At 50.4% G+C, this 21,644-nt stretch overlaps 1 protein-coding gene across 3 annotated transcripts in view; it reads right to left on the bottom strand.

The window, feature by feature from the left end:
• Nucleotides 1-740: 740 nt before the first annotated feature.
• The window catches only part of CREBBP (CREB binding lysine acetyltransferase), a 131,804-nt gene continuing 110,900 nt past the window's right edge, over nucleotides 741-21,644 (bottom strand). For 2 of the 3 annotated variants that reach the window (XM_079944329.1, XM_079944327.1), the window contains 12 exons: nucleotides 20,905-21,015; nucleotides 19,051-19,107; nucleotides 16,252-16,329; nucleotides 15,857-15,924; nucleotides 11,224-11,374; nucleotides 10,733-10,879; nucleotides 10,006-10,119; nucleotides 8,730-8,895; nucleotides 8,228-8,395; nucleotides 5,971-6,132; nucleotides 5,507-5,788; nucleotides 741-4,009 (listed from right to left, as the gene is read on the bottom strand). In XM_079944329.1, the coding sequence (XP_079800455.1) occupies nucleotides 1,859-4,009; nucleotides 5,507-5,788; nucleotides 5,971-6,132; nucleotides 8,228-8,395; nucleotides 8,730-8,895; nucleotides 10,006-10,119; nucleotides 10,733-10,879; nucleotides 11,224-11,374; nucleotides 15,857-15,924; nucleotides 16,252-16,329; nucleotides 19,051-19,107; nucleotides 20,905-21,015 (3,655 nt within the window). In that variant the 3' untranslated portion in view covers nucleotides 741-1,858. The remainder of the gene's footprint in view (nucleotides 4,010-5,506; nucleotides 5,789-5,970; nucleotides 6,133-8,227; nucleotides 8,396-8,729; nucleotides 8,896-10,005; nucleotides 10,120-10,732; nucleotides 10,880-11,223; nucleotides 11,375-15,856; nucleotides 15,925-16,251; nucleotides 16,330-19,050; nucleotides 19,108-20,904; nucleotides 21,016-21,644) is intronic. The other variant, XM_079944328.1, reaches the window with a different exon arrangement.

The following is a 21,644-nucleotide window of genomic DNA, read 5'->3' on the forward strand; positions in this document are numbered from 1 at the left end:
CGGTTGAGACCACCCTTGGTTGGGGGACAGGGGAATGAAACAGGACTCCACTTGCCTGTGCCCTGGGAGGGGGTGCACAGACCAAAGAATGAATGTCAGCTCTCCTGGCGGTGGTCTTCCTCATAGATGTCATTGTTATAGCATTCAGGACCTCGAGTGTCACCCCCTCAGTTAAGGGCCCCTGGAATTGGACTCAGAGAGGAGGGGTGGACCAGGTGGCCGAGTACAGGTGTTGCTCGAAGCTGGAGGCCTCTTCTCATCCCAGCAGGGCTGGTGGCCAGTGTTCCACATCGTTCCCCCAGCGGCCCCCAGGGCAGCACCTCGCTGTTTCTAGAGAAAGTTGGAGAAGGCAGGGCTGGAGCTGCATCTGCCCAGCCCAGCGTCAGAGGCCGTGGCAGCATCCTCCCTCACTGAACCAGGATTTGGGGGCAGGCCAGGAACCCCCTCTAGTCCCCGGAACACCCTTTGCATCAATTCTGGGATTGGCATGTAGGAGCAGGGATGGGGTGGGGGTGGCTAAGATGGGGAGTGTGGACAGGCGACAAAGTGCTGTTTCAGGGCCACTTGTGTCCCCGGCTCTGGGTGAGGTTCTTCCATGAGCACCAAAGGAGGGCCCTCCAGGCCTTGGCTGAGCTCAGCTGCCACCCCCACCCCCCGCCCCAGCCAACAGGACCGCGGCCCCCACCTCTCCTCTGTGAGCAAACAATCAGAATCATGTCTTACAAAGAACAGACTCCAAAAATATATATAAATAAATAAAAACCTTAAACATTCTTACAGGGATCTTAAAGAACAGAATACATGTTAAAAACTTCAGTAATTTATATCAATTTTAAGCGGTACTTTATATACAATGGGGGAAAAAAAACACATGCATAGTCCAAATACAATGTTGAAAACAGCATTTTCATAACAAAAGAGCTGGAACACGAAGTGTTAACACCATGTACATGAATTCAAGGACCACCCTTTTTGTCTGTTGCACACAGTTTATTTAACAATATGATATAAGAAATGAGTTGGTACTTTACCATTCTATACAGTGATTGAATCTTCTTGAATTTTCTTATTTATAGTAATTATAGCGCTTGCATGATTTACACTAGAATTGCTTTTCCTCATTTCAAGTTTCACATAGAAGAAAGAAAAGAATGCTTCTTCTCTATTAACATTAGCATGGTCTAAGAGAGTGATCATCCCTATTTTTTGTCTAAAACCAGTTTTATCAGAGAAACAAAGCAACAATTTCTACATCTGCAAGACAAGAGTCTGGCTTAAGCCAGTATGTATAGATAGATGTGTGTGTGGGTGTGTACGTGTGTGCGCTCAGGAGCCAATTCCTATCATCCAGGGGTAATACTTGGAGACGCCCACAGAGTTCACTATAGAAAAAATCTTCCCGCAACGTCAGAAAGTTATCGGGATACATTATAAGCTTGCATTATTTCAGGAATCAGTTTCTGAATATTATTTTTCTTCTCACTTTTAAACATAAATGTTTAAAGTCTTGAAAATACAAATAAAAAATATGAATATAATGAACTTGTTTTTCCCGTTAAAAAAAGGCATGAGTCACCAGCAATGACGACAAAAAGAATCCAAACAAAACCCCCCTCCCCCCAAAACAAAAAACAAAAAACGAAAAAAAAAAGAGAGAGAGAGACCAGATATTTAAATCAACTGGTTTTTAACAAAAAAATATATTCTTTGTATTGTTTCTTTAAACAGCAATCTACCCTTCCACGGCTTGGAAGTAGCAGTTCCATCTAGGAATAAAAAGAGCCCAGATGCCTGGATTTCAGTACAAAAGGTCCAAGAACATGAAAGGGAAAAAAAAACAAGTGATGCTCTCACAATGCTACAAACCCTCCACAAACTTTTCTAGGGTGTCTCCCGTGGTGTCGCCGACCAGGGACAGCTCATTGGACAACGCACTCCTGTTGGGGGTGTTCAGCTGGGGGAGCATTGCACTCTGTTCGGGGTTCCCCAAGTGTCCCTGATCTATGGAGCTGGCCATGGTGACTGCGAGTCCTGGGTGGGGGGAACCAGTCTGGGGCGAGACGTGGTGTGGTGAAGGCTGGGGCTGTATCCGTGGCGACGGGCTGGAATGTGGAGGCTGGGACTGGGGCCGTGGAGACTGGACAGGGGCCGGAGACCGCACCTGGCTACTGAGGGACGTGGCCATCTGCTGGCCGGGGAGGTGCGAGGCCTGCGGCTGTCCTGAGAGCATGTGCTGCTGGGGGCTCATGGGGTTCGGCTGGCCCGGGGACCCGATCTGCTGCTTCATCTGCTGCTGCTGCAGAATCCGCTGTTGCAGGGCCTGCTGGATGTTGGGCGTGCTGTCTGAGCCCAGCCCAGGCTGCCCCATCTGGCTGAGCTGTCCCATCTGGGCTGCCATCTGGCCCATGGAGCTGCCCTGGATAGGGAGGTGCTGCTGCATCCGCTGCTGTTGCATGGCCGCGGGGTAGCCTCCGGGTCCCTGAGGCTGCTGGAACTGGCCATGCCCCGCCATGCCCCCGGCCATGCCGGCACTGCCCTGCTGCTGCTGCTGCTGCTGCTGTTGCTGCTGCTGCTGCTGCTGCTGCTGCAGGAGCTGCCTTCGCAGCATCTCTCTGTACTGTGGGTTCATACTTGCCATGCTGGGGTTGTGCCCCGGGTTCATGATGTTCAGGGCCTGGCCCTGGGGGTTCAGGCCGCCCATCGCCGGCTGCTGAGGAGGCACACCGGGCCGTGGGCCGCCGGCTTGCATGGCATTCAGGTTCTGCAGGCTGGGCTGCTGGTGCAGGCCGGGCTGGGGCTGCAGGCCGGGCTGAGGCTGCAGGCCAGGTTGGGGCTGCAGGCCGGGCTGACTGGCCACGTACTTGGCCGTGCGTTGTTTAATGAAAGCTGCCATCAGCTGAGGATTGGACTTGAGGATGTTGAGCACCTGCTGCTGCTGCTGTGGGGAGCTGGGGGACTTCAGGGTCCGAAGCAGGTCCTGCAGGGCGCCGGGCGAGATGCTCCGGGGCGGTTGCACGCTGGGCATCCGTGGCCCGGCCACGGCCGGCTGGGCCTGCATGGACATCACGGGTCTCGGCATGCCTGGCATCGGCTGCTGCTGGGGGATGGGCGCCTGCTGCCACTGCCCAGGTGGCAGGTTGGGCACAACGGGCCCGCTGACCTGGTTGGGTCGGGGCACATTCAGGCCCACAGGGGCCATCTGGCTCACCGGGGTCACCATGCCCGTGCGCCCTGGGGGCATGCCGTTGTTGATGTTCACCCGGTACAGGTGCTGCTGCTGCTGGGCCTCCCGCTCGATCTGCCGGGCCGCCTCCACTGCCGCGGGTGGGGGCTGGGCGGGGGGCGGTGGGGCTGGCACCTGGTTGGTGGGCTTCCCGGTGGATACCGTTGTGGGGGGCTGAGTCCGGGCCACACTGGGGAAGCCGGCTGGTGACATGTTCACGGGCGAGGGCTGCGGCTGGGCGGGGGGCTGTGGCGTCTGGGGCGTGCTGGGCTGCTGCGTGGGGGTCCCGGGTGGTGCTGAGGTAGGGGAAGGCAGGCTCTGCTGAGGCACGTTGCGGGTGTTCATGGTGGCCATCCGCCGGCGCATGAGCTGGGCCTGCTGCAGGCGGTGCTGGATCTGCTGCTGGCGGAGCTTGTGTTTGATGTTGAGGCAGAAGGGCACGGGGCACTTGTTTTCTTGGCAGTGTTTGGCGTGGTAGCAGCAGAGGGCAATGAGCTGCTTGCACACTGGGCAGCCGCCGTTGGTCTTGCGTTTGCAACCCTTGGTGTGCTGCACCACCCGCTTCATCTTCTGGCAGGACGGCAGTGAGCAGTTGGCGTTGCGGCACTGACAGGCGTGCACCAGGGACTGGATGCAGCGCTGGATGCTCAGGCGCCGTGACTCCTGGGGGCTCTTGGACTGTGGTTCACCCTGGCTGCTGCCCTCGTCGTCCAGGCCCAGCCCCCACTTCACCATCTTGTGGGTGTGGCTCTTCGTGTTGTAGCAGTTGATGCAGAGGTCGTAGTCCTGCGGGTGAGGACAAGGGACAAGCCAGCATCAGCATGCGGCCCTGACCACCAGCTCCCCCCCCATCCCCACGAGGCTCACGGATGCCAAACATGTCTGCTCCCCAGAACCTTCACTCCCAGGAACACTCCACAGCCCAGAAATTCCAGAGACCACCGGTCCACCTACTTGCCCTCTTCTGGGGGCCCCTCTGCCTTCTCCCAACCTGCTAGCTCACAGCGTGTGTGGCTTCGTGAGCACCCCGAGGCTGGGGCCCCTACGCTCTGGGGCTGCTGTGGGTGCCCTCGGTGCATCCCCAGAGCTCTGCTGGGCAGCCGGTGGGCGGGCACTGGGGCTGAGAGGCCTTCACCAGGAGGAAGGCCCTGGGCTCGCACCATGGCAACATAATGCCCCCTCCCCAGGTTTCTAAAAGCTGCACCTGGAGACAGAGACCACAAAGCACTAGATCTGGAGGATGAGCCCTGTGACCAGGACTGCTAACCTTCTCACAGCAAGGATGTGAAAATCCCCACAGTGGGAAATAAGAGAGAGGACAAAAGAAAGCTGGAGAGAGTGGCAGAGAGATGAGGGCATTATAGAGGCCCCCTCTGCCCCCAGAGAGCACAGAGCTGCTGTTGTGGAGCACTCAACTATGGGGACTATCTAGGCGTTGACACCAGCAAGGTGAGGACTGGGCAGGAGAGGAGTCTGACTATCTGCGGGGGGAGGCAGAGCATGTGACACCCCGTGCAAGTGACCCGTCTGTGCCAGGGACAGGCCGAGACCCCTGCAGAGGGGGTGCCAGTGTGGTTTGACCACGGGATCCACCAGGACAAGAGAGGAGGGGCTTAAGACCCCTGACCAAAGGGACCCAGCCTGACAACAGCAGGAAATCCCAACCTCTTGGCAAGTAGACTGGGAACACCAGAAGAGGAACCAGTCAGAATCCCAATGGACCAAAGCACTGCCGTGCTCTCTTCTCTCTGCACTCCCACCCTGCACCGAGAGGCCTATGCGTGTGCCTGACACAGAGCTGGTGTTAACGAAACACAACAAATAAAATAACAAAGTGCCTTGTGATCATCTCCGCATCCTGGAAAGGCCAGCACAAATGTTGTCTCCCAGGGAAGCTCACTGGCTTCCCTCCATCCCCTGAAGACCAGCTCCCCCCAACACCCCAGACACATGCCACTGGGACCAGGTTGGGACCAGGCTGCCTCGTGAGCAGACACTGGCTGCTTCTTGCCCTGGATCGCTGGCGCTAAGCCCCATAACAGGCACAGGGCAGGAACCCCACCAACATCGAGAGAAACCCTCTCATTCGTGAACCCCAAAACACAATCTCAAAACCAACAGTGGACTAGTGGAGTGGACAGATGAGCATTCATCGGTCATTTTCTCCCCAGAAAACGCCAACTGTTTAACAGTTGCCCTGAAATACACACGCACAGCCCGAGAGCGCCGTGGGCCTCGCCAGCTCTACCGGCAGCCCTGCGCGGGCAGGTGCCCCGCGCTCACCTCGCACACGGTGCAGTGCCAGCGCGTCTCCACATGGTGCTTGCACTCATTGCAGGTGTAGACGAAGCGGTCCTGGCCCTGGGTGTGCAGCTCCACCAGCATGCACAGCGTGGACCACTTGGAGCGCCGCAGGGAGGAGAACTCCCAATGCTTGTCCCGGGCCAGCGTGAGGAAGGCGTCCCGCCCGTCCATGAGGTCACAGCTGAGCAGGGGGTCGGGGTCGACGATGGGGGGCAGCGTGTTGATGACAGGCCCAGCGTGGAGGTGGATCACAAAGAAGACCTGGGGGACGGCAGGGAGGAGCAGCGTCAGCCCCGCAGAGAGAAGGACCGAGCCGACTCCTGCTGTCCCCAGGGCTGAACTGCGTTGGTGACAAGCAGTGGTGACAAGCAGTGTGGTGTTGCCAGGCCAGGCCTCCTCCCCCTGCACTTGGTCCGCCCCCACCCCACCCCACCCACCCCCACCTCTTTGTGCTTCTCCATCGTGGCATAGAGCTTCTGGGACAAGTCGTTGGACACGTTGGGCATGCTGGGCTTTTTCTTGTTGGCTCGGCTGATGCTGCTTTTATTCTTGTTGGTTTTCTTGTTGTTCTTTTTCTTGGCGTTCTTGCTGTCGCCCTGGCTGCCCTGCAATAAGACTCAGAGCTGTCGGCCCTGCCTAGCATCCTGCTCCAATTTCCAGCAGGGAGGCCACCAGTTCCTGCTGCGGGGGCTCCAGGGAGCTGGGGCTGAGGCAGGCGACCACCGAGCAGACCCCTACCTGCCTGCGCAGGCCGTGTGAGTGGCTGTCAACACTGCTGCCTTCAGAGGAAACTGCTAAGGGGAAGGAGATGAGTATGGAAGCAGGGCCCGGACTTGGCCAGGACCGAATGGGTACAGTGGTGACAAACATAAAGCAAGCACTGCCTGTGCCACAACAGCCGCACATCACGTGGAGGCTGGAGGGAAGAATACACCTGGGATGCTAGTTGGATCTAACCATGGAGGGGGTGGAGGCCGTTTCTCCTGGTCCTATGTTTTCTACTGGCTGGAGGCAGGCACTCCTCCTCGACGGGCACACAGCCAGGGCTGTGTTCCCCTCAGAGCCCCTCTGTGGCAGCTCGGCCGGCAGTACAGACTCTCCTCCCAGCACCCCCTGAGCCTTGGATGCCAGTGCTGACTCAGGCCACCTCCTGTGCCTGGGTGTCCGTCCGGCAGAGGCAGAGGAATCTGGGTTCATTAATCGGCTGTGGTCTTCCTCCCACAGGCACTCCAAGTTCCCACTGAAATCCAGCCCACCCTTCCAGGTCAGCTTGAGGGAGGGACCTGCCGGCATCTCTCCAGTCCCTGAGGAGCAGCATCTCCACCCCTAAATCACCCAATGTTCCAGGGGATGCCTCCAGGGAGGTCCAGCAAAAGGCAGGCAGAGAACGATGACCACAGCCCTCGACCTCTCCTCGGGACCCACCTGTGACATGAGTACTTGTCACATCCTCACCCACACTTTCTCCATTTTGGAAGGGGCTAGGGATGCTGTCTTACAAAAAGGACACACCCTAAAAAGCACATGCTGCCTGGCACGAAGTAGCCCATGCAGGCGTTCCACCCTAGACCCCTGGCTCTGGATGCTGGCTCCACATGCAGCCCCAAGCCCTCCTGGGGGCCCCAGGCCTGCACGGGTGGTAACAGGCATCTCGAGATTAACACATCTGCAGCCAATTCTTGACTTCTTCCCCCAAGTGTGCTCTCCCTTCCTTCTCCCCTTCAGGGAGACGCAGCAACACTGACTCAATTCTAAGGCCCCAGACCCAGCAGGCAGCCTCGATCCAGGATCTTCCTCATACACCACAAAGATGCGCCCTAAGTTCTGAGGTTGTTACTCTCAAAACACATCATACGCTGCTCACTGCCGACAGCTACGCATCCAACTAAACCACCATCATCTCTTACTTGAACATGTGAAACACAGCACACTCGCTCCCGACTCGGACTCTGACACCCTCCTCCTTCTGCTGGAGGCTCCTCCGCCGGGATCTTCTGGGTTCCTCTCACCAGTCAGTCTCTGCTCAGATGCCACCTCCCCAGACAGGCCCTCCCAAAGGTGCTGCATCTGCCCTCTTCCCTTGTGTCTGTTCTACACCATCTCAGCATGCACCACACACTAGGACACACACCCCTTGAGGGCAGGGATGGAGACCTCTTTAGTTCCCACTGCACCCCTCAGGATGGTGCCCGCACATGGCGGGGGCTCAGTGACCAGAGTGAGTGCACAGACGCATGAACACCCAGTGAAGAGTGGGGGGCAGTTTACAACAAGGAGAGTGAATGTGGCCTGGCAAACAAGAGTCTCCTCCTCAAGTCATTTCTAAAGTGAACTGACTGGTTCCTGATCATGACACCCGTCTCCATCTCTATCTCCGGCACCTCTTCTGGGCTCCCTGGCAGGGTGCCCTCCTCTCTCATCTTGCTGTGTCTCGGCCCCGCTGTCCTGCCCAGAGATGCCAGAGCAAGCCCCTCTGTCCACCTAGTAGGTGATGTGTCTCCAGTTCGCCCAGCACCCAGTGTGGGCTGTGCCCCCAGGCCCAGGCCTGCCCTGTGGTGGGCGGTAACACAGTGAGGTTATGTATGAAAACACCACCACAGACAAAGAAGGCCATGTCTTGAGAAACGAGCAGCCCACACTCACTCCCTGACCTGCTGGAGCGCAGCCTTTAGCACATGCACTGGGGCCCTTGGGCTTTACCTCCGGGGTCTCACTGGCCGCGGTGCTCTCCTCCTTCTTCCTCTCTTCTTCCTCCTGTTCCAGCTCCTTAATGCTCTCCTCCAACACGTTAGGCCAGAAGTCACCCTCGAAATAGGGCAGTTCCTTGGCACTGGTGAGCCTGTCTTCAGTTGCTTGTTTGAAAATGTCCTGGAAAGTGAACAAGCACAGCGGTGAGACGAGGGGGGCTGGGTGACACTCTGGGGAGGGGGCTTGGGGCCACGACATGGAGAGGGGACCGCACACTCCTGAGGCGCATGGTTTCACAAGATCTACCACCACTTCTCTTGGACTGCCGACTGCAAATCTTGACAGACAGCGGAGAAGTTGCTTCTTAGTTTATGATTTTAAAAAATTTAAATTTTTGCTTTCCAATAATCATAAGTAGATATAATTCTAACACATGTGAGCACAGAGGGAGACACGTGAAGATGTGGGAGTCAGTGGTGAGGAGCCCCCCCGCCTGCCCCCGCAGTGTGGGCACCTTATAGTCATGGATGATGCGCTCGGCAAAGGCCTTGTCCAGCATCTTCTTGTACCACTCCTGCAGGCGCTTTGGCTTGGGGATTTTTTGATCTGGGGGGTGGCAATGGAAGATGTAGTCGTCTCCTTCACTTGGGGGACAGGCCCAGATGTGTCCTGTTACATACCTGCAGGACATACACACAATTCAGACGGAAGCAGTGAGCGAAATCATCCCTGCCTTTGAGGAGTAACAGCTGAGGAACACGGACCAAAGCAAGGACAGAAATAACTATGAAGAAAAACAACAAAAAAGAAATTACAAAATGCTTCTGGCAGAACATGTGAGAGGCCTAAGAGAGGTTCCAAACCATTGTGCTGGGGAAGGGGGTTAGGGTAAAGCCAAATCTCTACAGAGTGCAAACGCAGGCTGGAAATTGGCCCAACGGTACCTCCCTCTTCGGTGTGCATGTCAGGCAGGGGCTAAGGCTGCAAGGGAACCTGTGACACAGGAGAGAGCCTGGGAAGACGGCAACGCGTGAGGCGTATCAGACGGCTTGTCCCCAGGGTGGATGCACTGAATTTCCTATCTACTTTCTCCTGCACATTGGAAAGGAAGTTGAGTATTTCTTTCTAAGGGGTTAAAGACAAAATAGATCTCATTCATTCTGCTCAAGACACTTCAATCAAACATCTCTTTTCCAAATTTGGGAAAGAAATGTGATCTAGAACATAAGAAGAGAGACAGGAAAGGAAGTCAGACACAAGAGACCACATCTGGTAGGATTCCGCTTCTATGAACCGTCCAGAAAAGGCACAGTTATGGAGACAAAAAGGAGATTAGTAGTCACTGGGGGCAGGGGTCCAAAAGGGATGAACAGCAAATGGGTGCAGGGATCTTAACGGGGGTTGGGGGGATGAGAATGTTCTGAAACTGATTTACCGTGACAGCTGCATTACTTGATAAAGTTACTAAAAATCACTGAATGTACACCTGAAGTAGGTGAATTGTATGATACATAAAATATGCCTCAATAAAGTTTTAAAAAAACAGACTAGAATGTGAGAAAAACACAGGAGGCAGGGAAAGCACATGAGCTGTGCTGGGAGCCCCAGACCCAAGTGGCCCAACAGAACATCTGGCTGGAAGGGTGCTCTGGAGACCCCTGAATCCATTTAAGGACATCAAAATAGAAACACAAAAAACCTTAAGAAATACTTGTGCTATTTCACAAAATACACAGTGAAAATTAAAAATGGAGTTTTTATTAGTTCTGAATAATTTGAATTAAACTCACCCCAATTTCTTCACGTACTCTAAATATCCAATAAGGATCTCATGGTAAACAGCTGTTCGGAGGCATCTCGGTCGGAAGAAATGAATACTGTCCAGATAAGATATGTACACACGCCTGGGGGGCAGGGTGAAAAAGAAATTAATTGAAAGTTCAGGTTATCTCCCAAACTTGAAACCAAACACCAGCATCTAAAAAAAGCTCCAGAAATAAATTCTGTTTTGATAGCATTTACAGTGGCCACAAACAGGACATAAGAAATCTGCCATCACCAAGCTCTGCTACCAATCAATAAAATAGAATTCAATTTCATCACTGAACTAAGAAGCAATGCCATCACTCACCATGGGGAACCGTGGAGAGATCAGGGCAAATTAGGAAAAGCCACTTCTAATTCCTTCTCACCCAGATTCTTGACTGAACATGAAATAACTCTCAGGAGAGGTGTGACATTTTCATAGGTGAAGAGAAGCCTGGCCTGTGCAGCAGTCCCCACCCCCTTCTCCATAGGTTTACCTGCCCCAGGTAAGACAGGGGCAACAGCAAGACCAGGATCAAAACCCATGTGTGCTTACAACACAAAGCACTCTACAATCATCAAAACTCTTCACTTCCCACTGGCTTAGCAGAAAACGAACTAACGAAACTAACTAGTAGTTCTCTAAGATGTTTAGAGCCTTGGTCGCTAGCACAACACGTGACACGCACCCCAAAGGAGCTAGAGGATTACCTTGTGTTTGGAGGGGGGCAATCAGAGCCATACTCTTGGACGTGCATCCCAAAGAAGCACACGTCCACTCCATCAATTTCCTCAAAGGCAAAGAGTGCTTTGGTTCGATACGGGAAAGATTCAGACATTTCCCCAGAATCCACAAACCTGAAATAAAAGAGCCTGATGTTTGCATGCATCACTACCATTTACAAAGTGCTTTACAGACGAGACCTGCTGCCGTAAACCCGCTCAGTGCAGAGAAGCTGGAGGCGAGGTCGCCCCTTCTGACCACTGGCCCAGGCAGCTCGGAGTCTTGGCCCCATTCTTTGTGACACTGCTTCACTCAAAAAGGAATTCCACCTCCCCTGATGAATGTGGGATACTGACAGAAGGGTGGCTACATGCTAACTGATGAAAAGCTTTCAAATTATGCAAACTCTAAAGCTTTGCCAGAAAGCTAGGCTCTGGTTAACCACATGGGGTGCCCACTGGAACGTCTGCACACAAACCGTGACTTCATCCCGGGCTTGACTTCCACCGTCTTGTCTGAGCTGGCCACTACGCGGACAAACACCTCCCCGGCTTCAGGATGATTCTGTCGCCGCAAAAACTTGTTGACTCGGTCTTCCAAGTGGTTTCCCAACCGTGTGGTCTGCAGTCCTGCAAAGTCCAGCACAAGCAGATGAGAGGACTTCGGGAGAGTTGAGGTCACAGAATCCACCTCTTTCAGTGTAGTCTGGTATTTTAAGGAGTAACATTCTCCAAATACAGAAGGGATCTAATGTGTCCTATGAGGTAATAAGCATTTTATAAAAGAAAGGTGGACCCTGGAATCTCAGGCATTCCACGCACTGAAAACTGCTGTCGAATGCCCAATATTTCCATCTTTTTCTAACTGTAAGGGGCAGAAGAGACACAAAGGTGGACCCAAATCTGAAGGAAGATGGGCTCTGGGGTGAAGCAGGGGAGCAGGCACGAGGGAGCCGCACTGGGTCCATCCTGCCTCCTGCCCCACATGCCCAGCCCCTAGTGAGACAGAGATCTGGCCCTGGCTGCGCCCACACACCTGTGCCCCAAGGCTGGAAGAACTTGAAGAACTCTTAACAGAAATGGGGACACTGCCACTGCTTTCCATGGAAGGCAGGGCTGGCACAGCCTCAGAGACAGGATGGCACAAATGCCCCTTCCTGCCCAGCTCTGATGAGAGTCCTGGTGCAGAGTCTGAGACAGCTAAGCTAGCAGGCAGCCAAGGGCTACCTCACTCTGTGAGCATTCCAATACTGGGCGGCAAGGGACACTGTTCCACGACGCTGACCTGCCCAGCACCACTGCTGGTGGGCTCCTCCGCCCTGCCCCTCTGTACCCTCCCTCTCCCAGGGATGGGCCAGGAGTTACACAGCATATAAATACAATACAGTCACAGCACAGAAAAACTCTGTGCATATGGGGATAAAAGACTAGACAGGAAAGCTGCAAAAGGTTAACAGTGACTACAGATGATAGGATTTTAGAAGATTCCTTACTGAGGTTAAGAAATATCTGCAAAATTTAGGCTTTTAAAATTTAGTTTCTCTGCAATAAACATACCAATGGCGGAGTTTTTTTGGTATATAAATTATACCTCAATAAAAGTGATTAAAAAAAACAATGGCAATGAAATAAAGACCCCATTAAAAAATAAAAACTTTAAAAGCTATAAAAATGAGAAGTAGAATTGTTTCACACTCTGATACACGTGCACACTTTCCACAGCTGTTTAGTTATGCTCTGGATCCCCTTATTTCAACCTCCCACAGCTGAGATAACCATCCTGAGAAAAAGAGAATTATGTGCAAAGGACTTACGACCATCTCATCTATTCTTTGTGAAGCCCAGAAGAAAATTCTCATGTTCTCGCCCCCCTGTACTCCCGCCCATGCCGCTGCTGAGCAAGTTTTGTCCCCTTATGAGGTAGCTTCCAATCCAGAAAGAGAGGACACAGCTAAGAAGGGCCACCCTGCACTGGTGCAGGGAGCTCCCCCTTCCCTTGTGACTATGATTACACACACTATGATTTTCACATAATGAATAGGAGTAAACCTTCAAAATTAGGTCTTTACATTTTCCCCCAAAATTACCTGTACTAAAAATAGTTTATGAATTTTATTTTATTTTTTTATATAGCAGGTTCTTATTAGTTATCTATTTTACACATATTAGTGTGTATATGTCAATCCCAATCTCCCAATTCATCCCCCCACGCCCCCACCGCTTTCCCCCCTTGATGTCCATACGTTTGTTCTCTACATCTGTGTCTCTAATTCTGCACTGCAAACCTGTTCATCTGTACCATTTTTCTAGGTTCCACATATATGCGTTAATATACGGTATTTGTTTTTCTGACTTATCACTCTGAAAATAGTTATTTTTTAAAATACATTTATTTTTGGCTGAGTTTTCATTGCTGCATGCAGGCTTTCTCTACTTGTGGCGAGCAGAGGCTACTCATCGTTGCGGTGTGTGGGCTTCTCACTGTTGTGGCTTCTCTTGTTGCAGAGCACAGGCTCTAGGCGCACAGGCTTTGGTAGTTGTGGCTCGCAGGCTCTAGGGCGCAGGCTCAGTAGTTGTGGCGCATGGGCTTAGTTGCTCCGCGGTATGTGGGATCTTCCCAGACCAGGGCTCGATCCCGTGTCCCCTGCATTGGCAGGTGGATCCTTAACCACTGTGCCACCAGGGAAGCCCAAAATACAGTTTTTAAATGAGACAATTATGACCGTCTGGTCACAAGCACCAAACTGAACGCCGTGAAGAGGGCTGGAGAGGTGCTCCGCTATGTCCCCTGAGAGAAGAGCCATGGGCTTTACACACGGGACGGCACAGTGAAAAACCTGGAGAGCAGCCAGCACGTGCTCAGAGACTCAGCACTGGGGAAAGAAGGGCTGTTCTCATGCTGCGGTGCCATGTGGAGGTGTCCTCCAGACCAGCAAGTTCAGGCACTGAGGGCAGGCATTTCTGCAACAGCCCCTCCCACTGGACAGGAGGGCCCAGGCCACCCTCACTGTGATGGTGCCTCAGGCTTCCCACAGGGTGGCCACGTGCTTTGGTTTAGGTTCCCGTTTCCACTCCCCACAGCCCATCGTGCTGCAGCGGACGGCCCTGTACATGCCTTTAGGCACACGAGCAAATATCTTTGTAGGAGACATGCGTCAAGGTGGAACTGCTGAGTCTAAAAATGGACATTTTAAATTGTACCCCACCATGTATATTTTTGGCCACGGTGCATGATGGGAGCCTTATATTTCCCTTTATGTGATCAAATCCTTCAGCCTTTTGCTTTCTGACCTCTGGGCTGTATCTTTTTTAGGAAGGTTTTTCATAACTGAACACAGTAAAAACACTCTCTTTCTCTGACCTCCAAAGCATTTGTAGTTGTTACTTTTCGTCCCTTTAGCCACCCGAGTTGCGTTGTGCATGTGGCGTATAATGGGGAGGTGGTTTTGGGTGGATAGTCAGTTGTTTAGTATCACTCTCTGACCAGCAGCTGGAAGATATTTTCAATGCAGTCATCCCTCCGTACCCACAAGGGACTGGTTCCAGGAACCCCTCAGACACCAGAATCCAAGGATGCTGAAGTTCCTGACATACAGTGGTGCAGTACAGAAGGCCCTCTGTACCCACAGGTCCCACATGCGTGGACACGGAGGGCCCACTGCACTAAGTCTTGGCAAACTTAGTGGCAACCTCTCTTTTGTGACCGACAGACACTTCCAGAGATGATGCAAATCAAAAACCCAGGGGAGACACACCACTTCTAAGGTCCTTTTCTGTAAGTGAGGGTTCTACATCTTTGAAGCTCATTTGCCGAAGGTCCACATATCCCTCTCCACCATTCTCTGGACACTAGGGGAGGGTGGGGGCTGGGCCAGCTCTCAGGTTCTCCTACCCACCCCCCCCCACCTCTACCCCTCTCTCTTCTGGCCGCAACTGCTCTTCTCTTGAAGCCTAACTCTCCTGGCAATTTCTGTTTTGGTCACCAAAGCTCTGGCCCAGGAGATTGATTCTAAGTAGCTGACTGCTTTAGTGACATCACTCAGAATGGATCCTTTAAAGTAGGGGTTCTCACCTGCACGCCCCCAACCCAGGACACCTGGTAATGTATGAAGACATTTCTGACAGCCACCATTCATGGGGGTGGGGTGGGGCAGGGAGTGTTACCAGCATTTAGTGGGCAGCAGCCTGCTGCTAAAATTCTAATTAAGCACAAGACAGCCCCCATAACAAAGACGTTTCTGGCCCAAATGTCAGTATGCATCAGAAACCCTGATCTAAAGAGAAATATTATAATAGCTGGTGAATTCATCAATATTTCAAAAGATTTTATAGGAGTGGGTTTAAGTGATAGGAAAACTGTGGATTTTGGTAATGACACAGTTTGAACGTGAATTAACGCTGACTTGGAAGGCTTCAGAGGGGCTTCTTCCTTGCCTGCCACCCTTCCCTCCTGCCCACGGACCTCCCCCTCCATCCCATCTCTCTTCTACTCCAGCTCCTCAGGCGGCCCGGCTCTTTCTGGGGAGTCCTAAGCGGTGTGCTAGTTGTTGCCTATCCTACTGGAGAGAAGTGAGAGCAGCGGCCGAGTTGACAAAGACGACACACTGTACACTTCTGAAAAGTGTCATCTCTAAAAAAGTGAAGACTACCTATGAAAAGTTACTCCTATAGCAACAGGGCGCTCTCTCTGCTCCTCGCAGACACCAGCAGCCGCTCCTAATGCGGCAGTGACACACCCAACCAGCCCTCGTGCAGACCAGGCTCCTGCCAGTCCTGGTGATGTTGGCTGATTCCCAGAGGGCCCCAGAGGGTCACTCGTCACAACAGCAGGGCCCACACCTACTGATGGGCAAACAGCCGCCCCCGCAGGTGCCCAGGGCTGAGCGTGCCCAGGATGTGTGTGTGTTATTTCTAAGCTACTTGAGAAGGATCTGCTGACAGATTTTCTCTCTCAGAATTCACAAAGTTTACTGTATGTGTTTTAGATGAAAGTTTCTAAACTTTCATCTAAAACACAGACTGATCATAAAGTTGACTTTCATATAAAGATCAAGGCAAATGATTCTCTTCAAGGGTAAGACAAAAAAATACAAAAACCCTTCCACAACTTACTCTTAGCACTGAATTTGTTTTCTTTACGAGTTCTGCCCGTTTTCTTCAAGCAGTTGTCACACACAAAGCTGCAAAAAAAATAATGGGTGTGATCAGATTATATAAAACAGTATATGTTGCCAAACCAGTGAAATGCAGCATTAAAATACTTCGCTGGCAATTAAAATCGCATCATTATACAAAAGTGAAGAGGCAGACTGCTTTGATTCTACAATTCCCAAAGCGGGCAAACACTTAAGACTTAAATTTAGAACAAACTGCCATCCATCTAATTGCCGGATTCTTGCTGACAACAATGAATGAAATGCAGTAGCAGCCAGCATCCTCCCCTCTACTCTGTGCATAACTGCTTTCCCTTTCCCGAGATCACAGGAAATCACCAGGAAATTACTCACCCTGAAGGCCAAATGATATCATAGTGGAGAACACAAATCTGATGCATCTTCCGGCCACACTCCTTGCAATCAACGAAACTAGAAGACAAAGAAACTGCACTGTGACACACGGAGCCACATACATAATGGAGCTTCTACAGAGCCTGTGTGGTGTGCTCACACCTCATCCCCTTGATGACTTCAAGAATCTGCAGCATTAATGCATCTCTTGACTAATTGAGCCGTATTTTAAAAAATGCATCAGTACGATATTTTCTATAGGAAAGACTGACTTTCGCCCTTTCTTTGTACAAATGCCTCTTTCCTCTCTTCTCCCAATCTGCTTTGCAACTGTAAGTGAACATTTATTTCTAAAAATTGTTATGACGAAGGCCTATTTTACAGGTCAGTATTTCTGATATTACTACAGATTTTCAAAACCAGTGCTTGCTCTAGATGACTGCACATACCTAAATGGACTTAAATAAAAGAGAACAATACTGTCAGTGTTACAAACCCTTGTTCTTAAGCCCAGGTGCAGGAAACGTCTGCTGAGTCAGTTACAAGAGTGGGAAATGACGGCCTTTCTTAAAGTAAACACTAGAGAAGTTGGGATGCACCATGCCACCTGCCCCCTGCACAGCTTCCGCCATAGCTCACCTGGGCCCTGTCACCTCACCTAGGAAACTTAATCGCCAACATGCTTGAAGGTCAAAACCTATTTTTTCACCCACGCCCTTAAAGCCACCACAACTTATACCCTGTGGAAGGCTGAGGGGCTAGAAAGTACCACATTTCTCCAAACGGTCCTGGGTCCCGGCTCTTCCTATCATGCTAGATGCCAGTCCCCATAACCTGACGCCTGCTCTCACTACTGCTGCTCGAGTCCCCGGCCCCTGACCACCCTAACTGCCCTTGCTGAGCAAGCCTTCCACCACAGATCGAGCCCAATCCAGCTTCTCTGTCCCTGCTCTGTCGGAGGAGAAAAGGACACACACAGGCAGACTGTGCAGAATGGCAGTGACCCTCATCGGCCATCCTCAGTACTCTCTGCTGTCCTGCCCCAGCTGCTGCCCTTCCCAGCACACACAGGAGGGAATCCAGCACCCTCTGCCCCCTTGTCCTACGGGGCTCCATCCATACTCCCTACATGCCCTGCACTTGAGCTCACCTGCAGTGCTGCTGAACATCCCATGTCCTTTCATGTCTTTGTGTCTAGAATGCTCTGCCCACCACCCCCAACACCTGCTTCCAAATGAGTGTCACCTTTTCCACTGGGCCAGGGTCCCCCACTCTGGACTACCTTACTGCCTCCTGCTGCCTATGCTACGATCCGTCTGTCCTACTGGAAGACAAATGGCTGGAGGACAGACCCCCTTTATCCATCTGTGTCTTCCCCACTGCCTGGCAACTACTGCTTCAATGTAACGTATTCTGAAATTGAAAAGTGAGTATAGCAACTAACATAACATTGTAAATACTCCAGTATAAAACAAAACTTTGGGGGGACTTCCCTGATTGCTCAGTGGTTAAGACTCTGCACTCCCAATGCAGGGGGCTTGGGTTCAATCCCTGGTCAGGAAACTAGATCCCACACGCATGCCGCAACTAAGAGTTTGCATGCCACAAATAAGGAGCCCACGAGCTGCAACTAAGGAGCCCACCTGCTGCAACTAAGGAGTCTGTGAGCCACAAACTAAGGAGACCACCTGCCACAACTAAGACCCAGCATGACTAAATAAATAAATATTTAAAAAATAAATAAATAAAATTAAAAAATTTAAAAAACTGAATATAAATCACAGGGAAACAGGAAAACTGTCAGGGAGGACACAATGTGAACAGGGAGACGGCTAGTCAGGACCAACAATCCACTGACACTAGAGACTAAAGAGACAGGGAGCAGCCTCCTCATGCACCAGGCACTTTGCTAAGTAATCAACGTGCTCCCCCCGCAACCTGGGCACAGCCGGCAGGAGAGACTAAGTCAGCTCTCAATGGGAAGTGGAGTCTGTGTCTTCCGTTGGAAGCTCGGAAGTTGAGCCAAGGGAGGGGAGAACCTGTTTCTCAGCTCTGGATGCACCACAGCCACATTTACCAAACTCCCAACAGTGCTGGAGCCTGTGCTCACCAAGCAACCCTGGACGGGCGTTCACCACAGTGACAGAACAAAATGGGCATCTCCACACACTGGGGTGCCTTCAGAACTCAGCTTTGGGTACCGGGGAGGAGCCACCACATGGAAGGAGCTCTGAGGCCTCTTTAAGGGGTTATTACAAAGCAAAATTTACATACTGAGTATTCTCACTGATCACTGGAAGAAAGGAAATTATCTGACAACGACCTTTGAAAATATACCATACCAAAGATGGTGACAAGAACATACAACACTGGGCTTCTCATTATTTATTTTTAAAAAGTGGTTTCTAACAGTTTTTCTTTCTGAAATTTCCCTTTAAATGATACTAGCACCCCTCCACCAAATATTCCTACCTTTAGTCTCTAAAGATTCACACTAAATGGCTTCTTAAAGACAACGATGATGAAGTTATTACAGAGATTCTAACAGAGCCAAAACATCCATCTAATCTTACATTAAAGGGTGTTAAAATTCAGTAGCTGGACAGCATGCTACAGAGACATACATCTTTTGTGTGAGTTAAAACAGAATCCACATCTGAAATAACTTCACACAAAAAATTCCGCCCATGGTAATATATTTATTTCCAGTGTCTTCTCCCACAGCCCAACAATAAGGAGGAAATTTCCTCATCTGAAACTAAAACCTAAAAGTCAGAAAGAAAATAGCTGTATACTCACGGTTCAGGATCTAAGGTATCATTTTTCTTCTTTTCAAACTGATCCTTTGAAATTGTCCTTGTTTTTTTGGGGAGGGGGGAAAGGAAAAATGTTAATTAACTAAATTTATCTGTTGAGTATAAACTATAGGGTCTCTGGGATATTATTTTGTAACTAGTTCTTCACATAAAAAGTAAAATGATGGTCAGCTGAAATCTCAAGTAGATGTAATAATGGCATGAACATACAACATTTAATTCTATAGAAAGCACTACCTTTTATTTTTCTCTGCCTTACTTGGAATATTTCCTCCAAACTATCATCAGCACTTATTACAAGATTTAATTTAAGGCTAGTCAAAATACACTGGCAAAATTATGTTGAGATTCAAACCTGTTAATTTCCAATCAAATCTGTATGGTGAATGACTGCTGAATTTGACCAACACTGGTATTTTCAATTCTTCTAATTACAATATTCCTTCATTGACACAAGTCAGCATGTACTTGGGGATATTTTACTTATTCTTAAAGGGCTGAGTATTTCATTTTTGTGGTACTTTTATTAGTGTATATGTGAATTACTTGATTCACAGAATTATACAATCCAATTATTAATCACATAATTGGACTAAAGAATTAAATTGACAAGGGACAGAAAAATTGAATATGTAGAATTTCTGTCATTTTCGTTTATGTATCTTACAGGCAGGTATGGTTTGTTGTGCGATTGAATAAAGTAAACTTGAGTTGCAGAGTAAGTGTCCAACAGTGCTGGAAACTGCTTCAGTGGGAAGCCTTTTTGCCTTTGGGGGGACAGTCACACAGTAGACTCCCCAGAGTGGCAGGAATCATGGCAGAGTAGGGAGAAAAGAAAGACCACAAAACGCTGGCAGTCCTAGGCAGCTATGGTGGCTGGCAGGTTTTTAGGTATCTCAAGCATGTAAATGAGTTGACCATCCAATCTGTGGATTTGCTTTTGCTTTTTTTTTTTTTTTTTTTTGTGGTACGTGGGCCTCTCACCGTTGTGGCCTCTCCCGCTGTGGAGCACAGGCTCCGGACGCGCAGGCTCAGCGGCCATGGCTCACGGGCACAGCCACTCCGTGGCATGTGGGATCTTCCTGGACTGGGGCACGAACCCGTGTCCCCTGCATTGGCAGGCAGACTCTCAACCACTGCGCCACCAGGGAAGCCCTGCTTTTGCTTTTTTCTCACCACATTCTGGCCATTTGCCTACTCAAAAGTAACTCCATCAGAGGATAAGCATCAGGGAGGAAATGGTGAACTCAGTGAGGGAATGAACGAACTAACTCATGCCTGTCCATGCTGGAGCTGTGAGCAAGAGTCCAACCTCCAGAGAGGAAGGAGATACAGGTACTCGCTGGGGTCTCACCACCTGGGTTCTGTTACCTCTGCAACTTAAAGGACAGAGGTTTCAGTGGAAGATCAACTAAATGCTACAGACGGGGTATACACACAAGACTCATTTTTGCTACTGCCAGTTAGTTCTGTGACAAGGGTTACCTGGTTTCTTAGGTGTAACTGAAAATTTATAACCTTCCCAAATGGAAGTTGACAGCCACTAGGAAAAAGCAAGTGTTTTAGAAGAAGAGATAGAGCAAGGTCAAGAGAGACCACTGCACTGCAGTGGGGGCTATAGCATCACGGTCTCAAGCAGAGGGAAGAATGTGCAAGGGGCGCTGGGATTCAGCTACAACAGCTACATTGTAAAATATGAATGTGGGTATAAGTAATATGAAAAATACACTATAAAAAAGTCACAGTGGGTGGCAGTGGTGCTTCCCTTTTAATCACATATGAGAACAAAACAACAATTCAGAGTCACCCCCGGGAGAAATGACAGGATGGTACTTACGTCTGGGGTTGTGAAGGGTCGTCACCCAGGGTAACATTCTCCCCCTGGATCTCTGTGAAACACTTCTCACAGAAATGATACCTGTCAGCAAGAAGGCCATACTTGGGTGAACTGGTCCATCATAACACACAGCCACCCAAGCAACGAAGCCACCAATCAGAGCAGGGCAGATCACCACGACGAAGGGGGGGCGTTGTTGGTTGATTGATGGGTCAGTGAGGACAATGAAAGGAACAGGGGCAGGTGGGGAAGGGCAGGATTAGAGAACAGGGAAGGGAACAAATAGCACAGACATAAAGGTAAGACACAAACACCAAGACAACACAGAGCAGAAAGCCAAGGCAAAGCATTGATTAGCATTCGGTCTCATTGCACACATCCCAGGCCATCATCACTAACAACGGGTTCGTCCAGCTCCAAGATGCAAATGTTTTCAAGGAGTTGTTAATACTAGAATTGCAAGGAGCCTAATTTTAGGAGTTTGGATTTTGTTATTACTTAGAGAAAACCAGATATAACTACAGGTTTTGAGATGGAAAAAATTTACTTTGAATAAAACAGTCTGACAAAAGGCCTTAAAAAAGCAATTTAAACTGAAATAGCTTTTTTTCAAAATGGAAAATTTATGCTTGACAGCAATTCATAGATTTTATTTCCGGTATTAAGCCAGATCTTTAAAGGTATGAAAATGTTGAGCACTCAGAACTGGTTTTAATTTTCTCCTGTTACTTTTCACATGT

Source organism: Stenella coeruleoalba (assembly GCF_951394435.1).
Source record: "Stenella coeruleoalba genome assembly, chromosome: 15".
NCBI classification, from domain to species: Eukaryota; Metazoa; Chordata; class Mammalia; order Artiodactyla; family Delphinidae; genus Stenella; species Stenella coeruleoalba.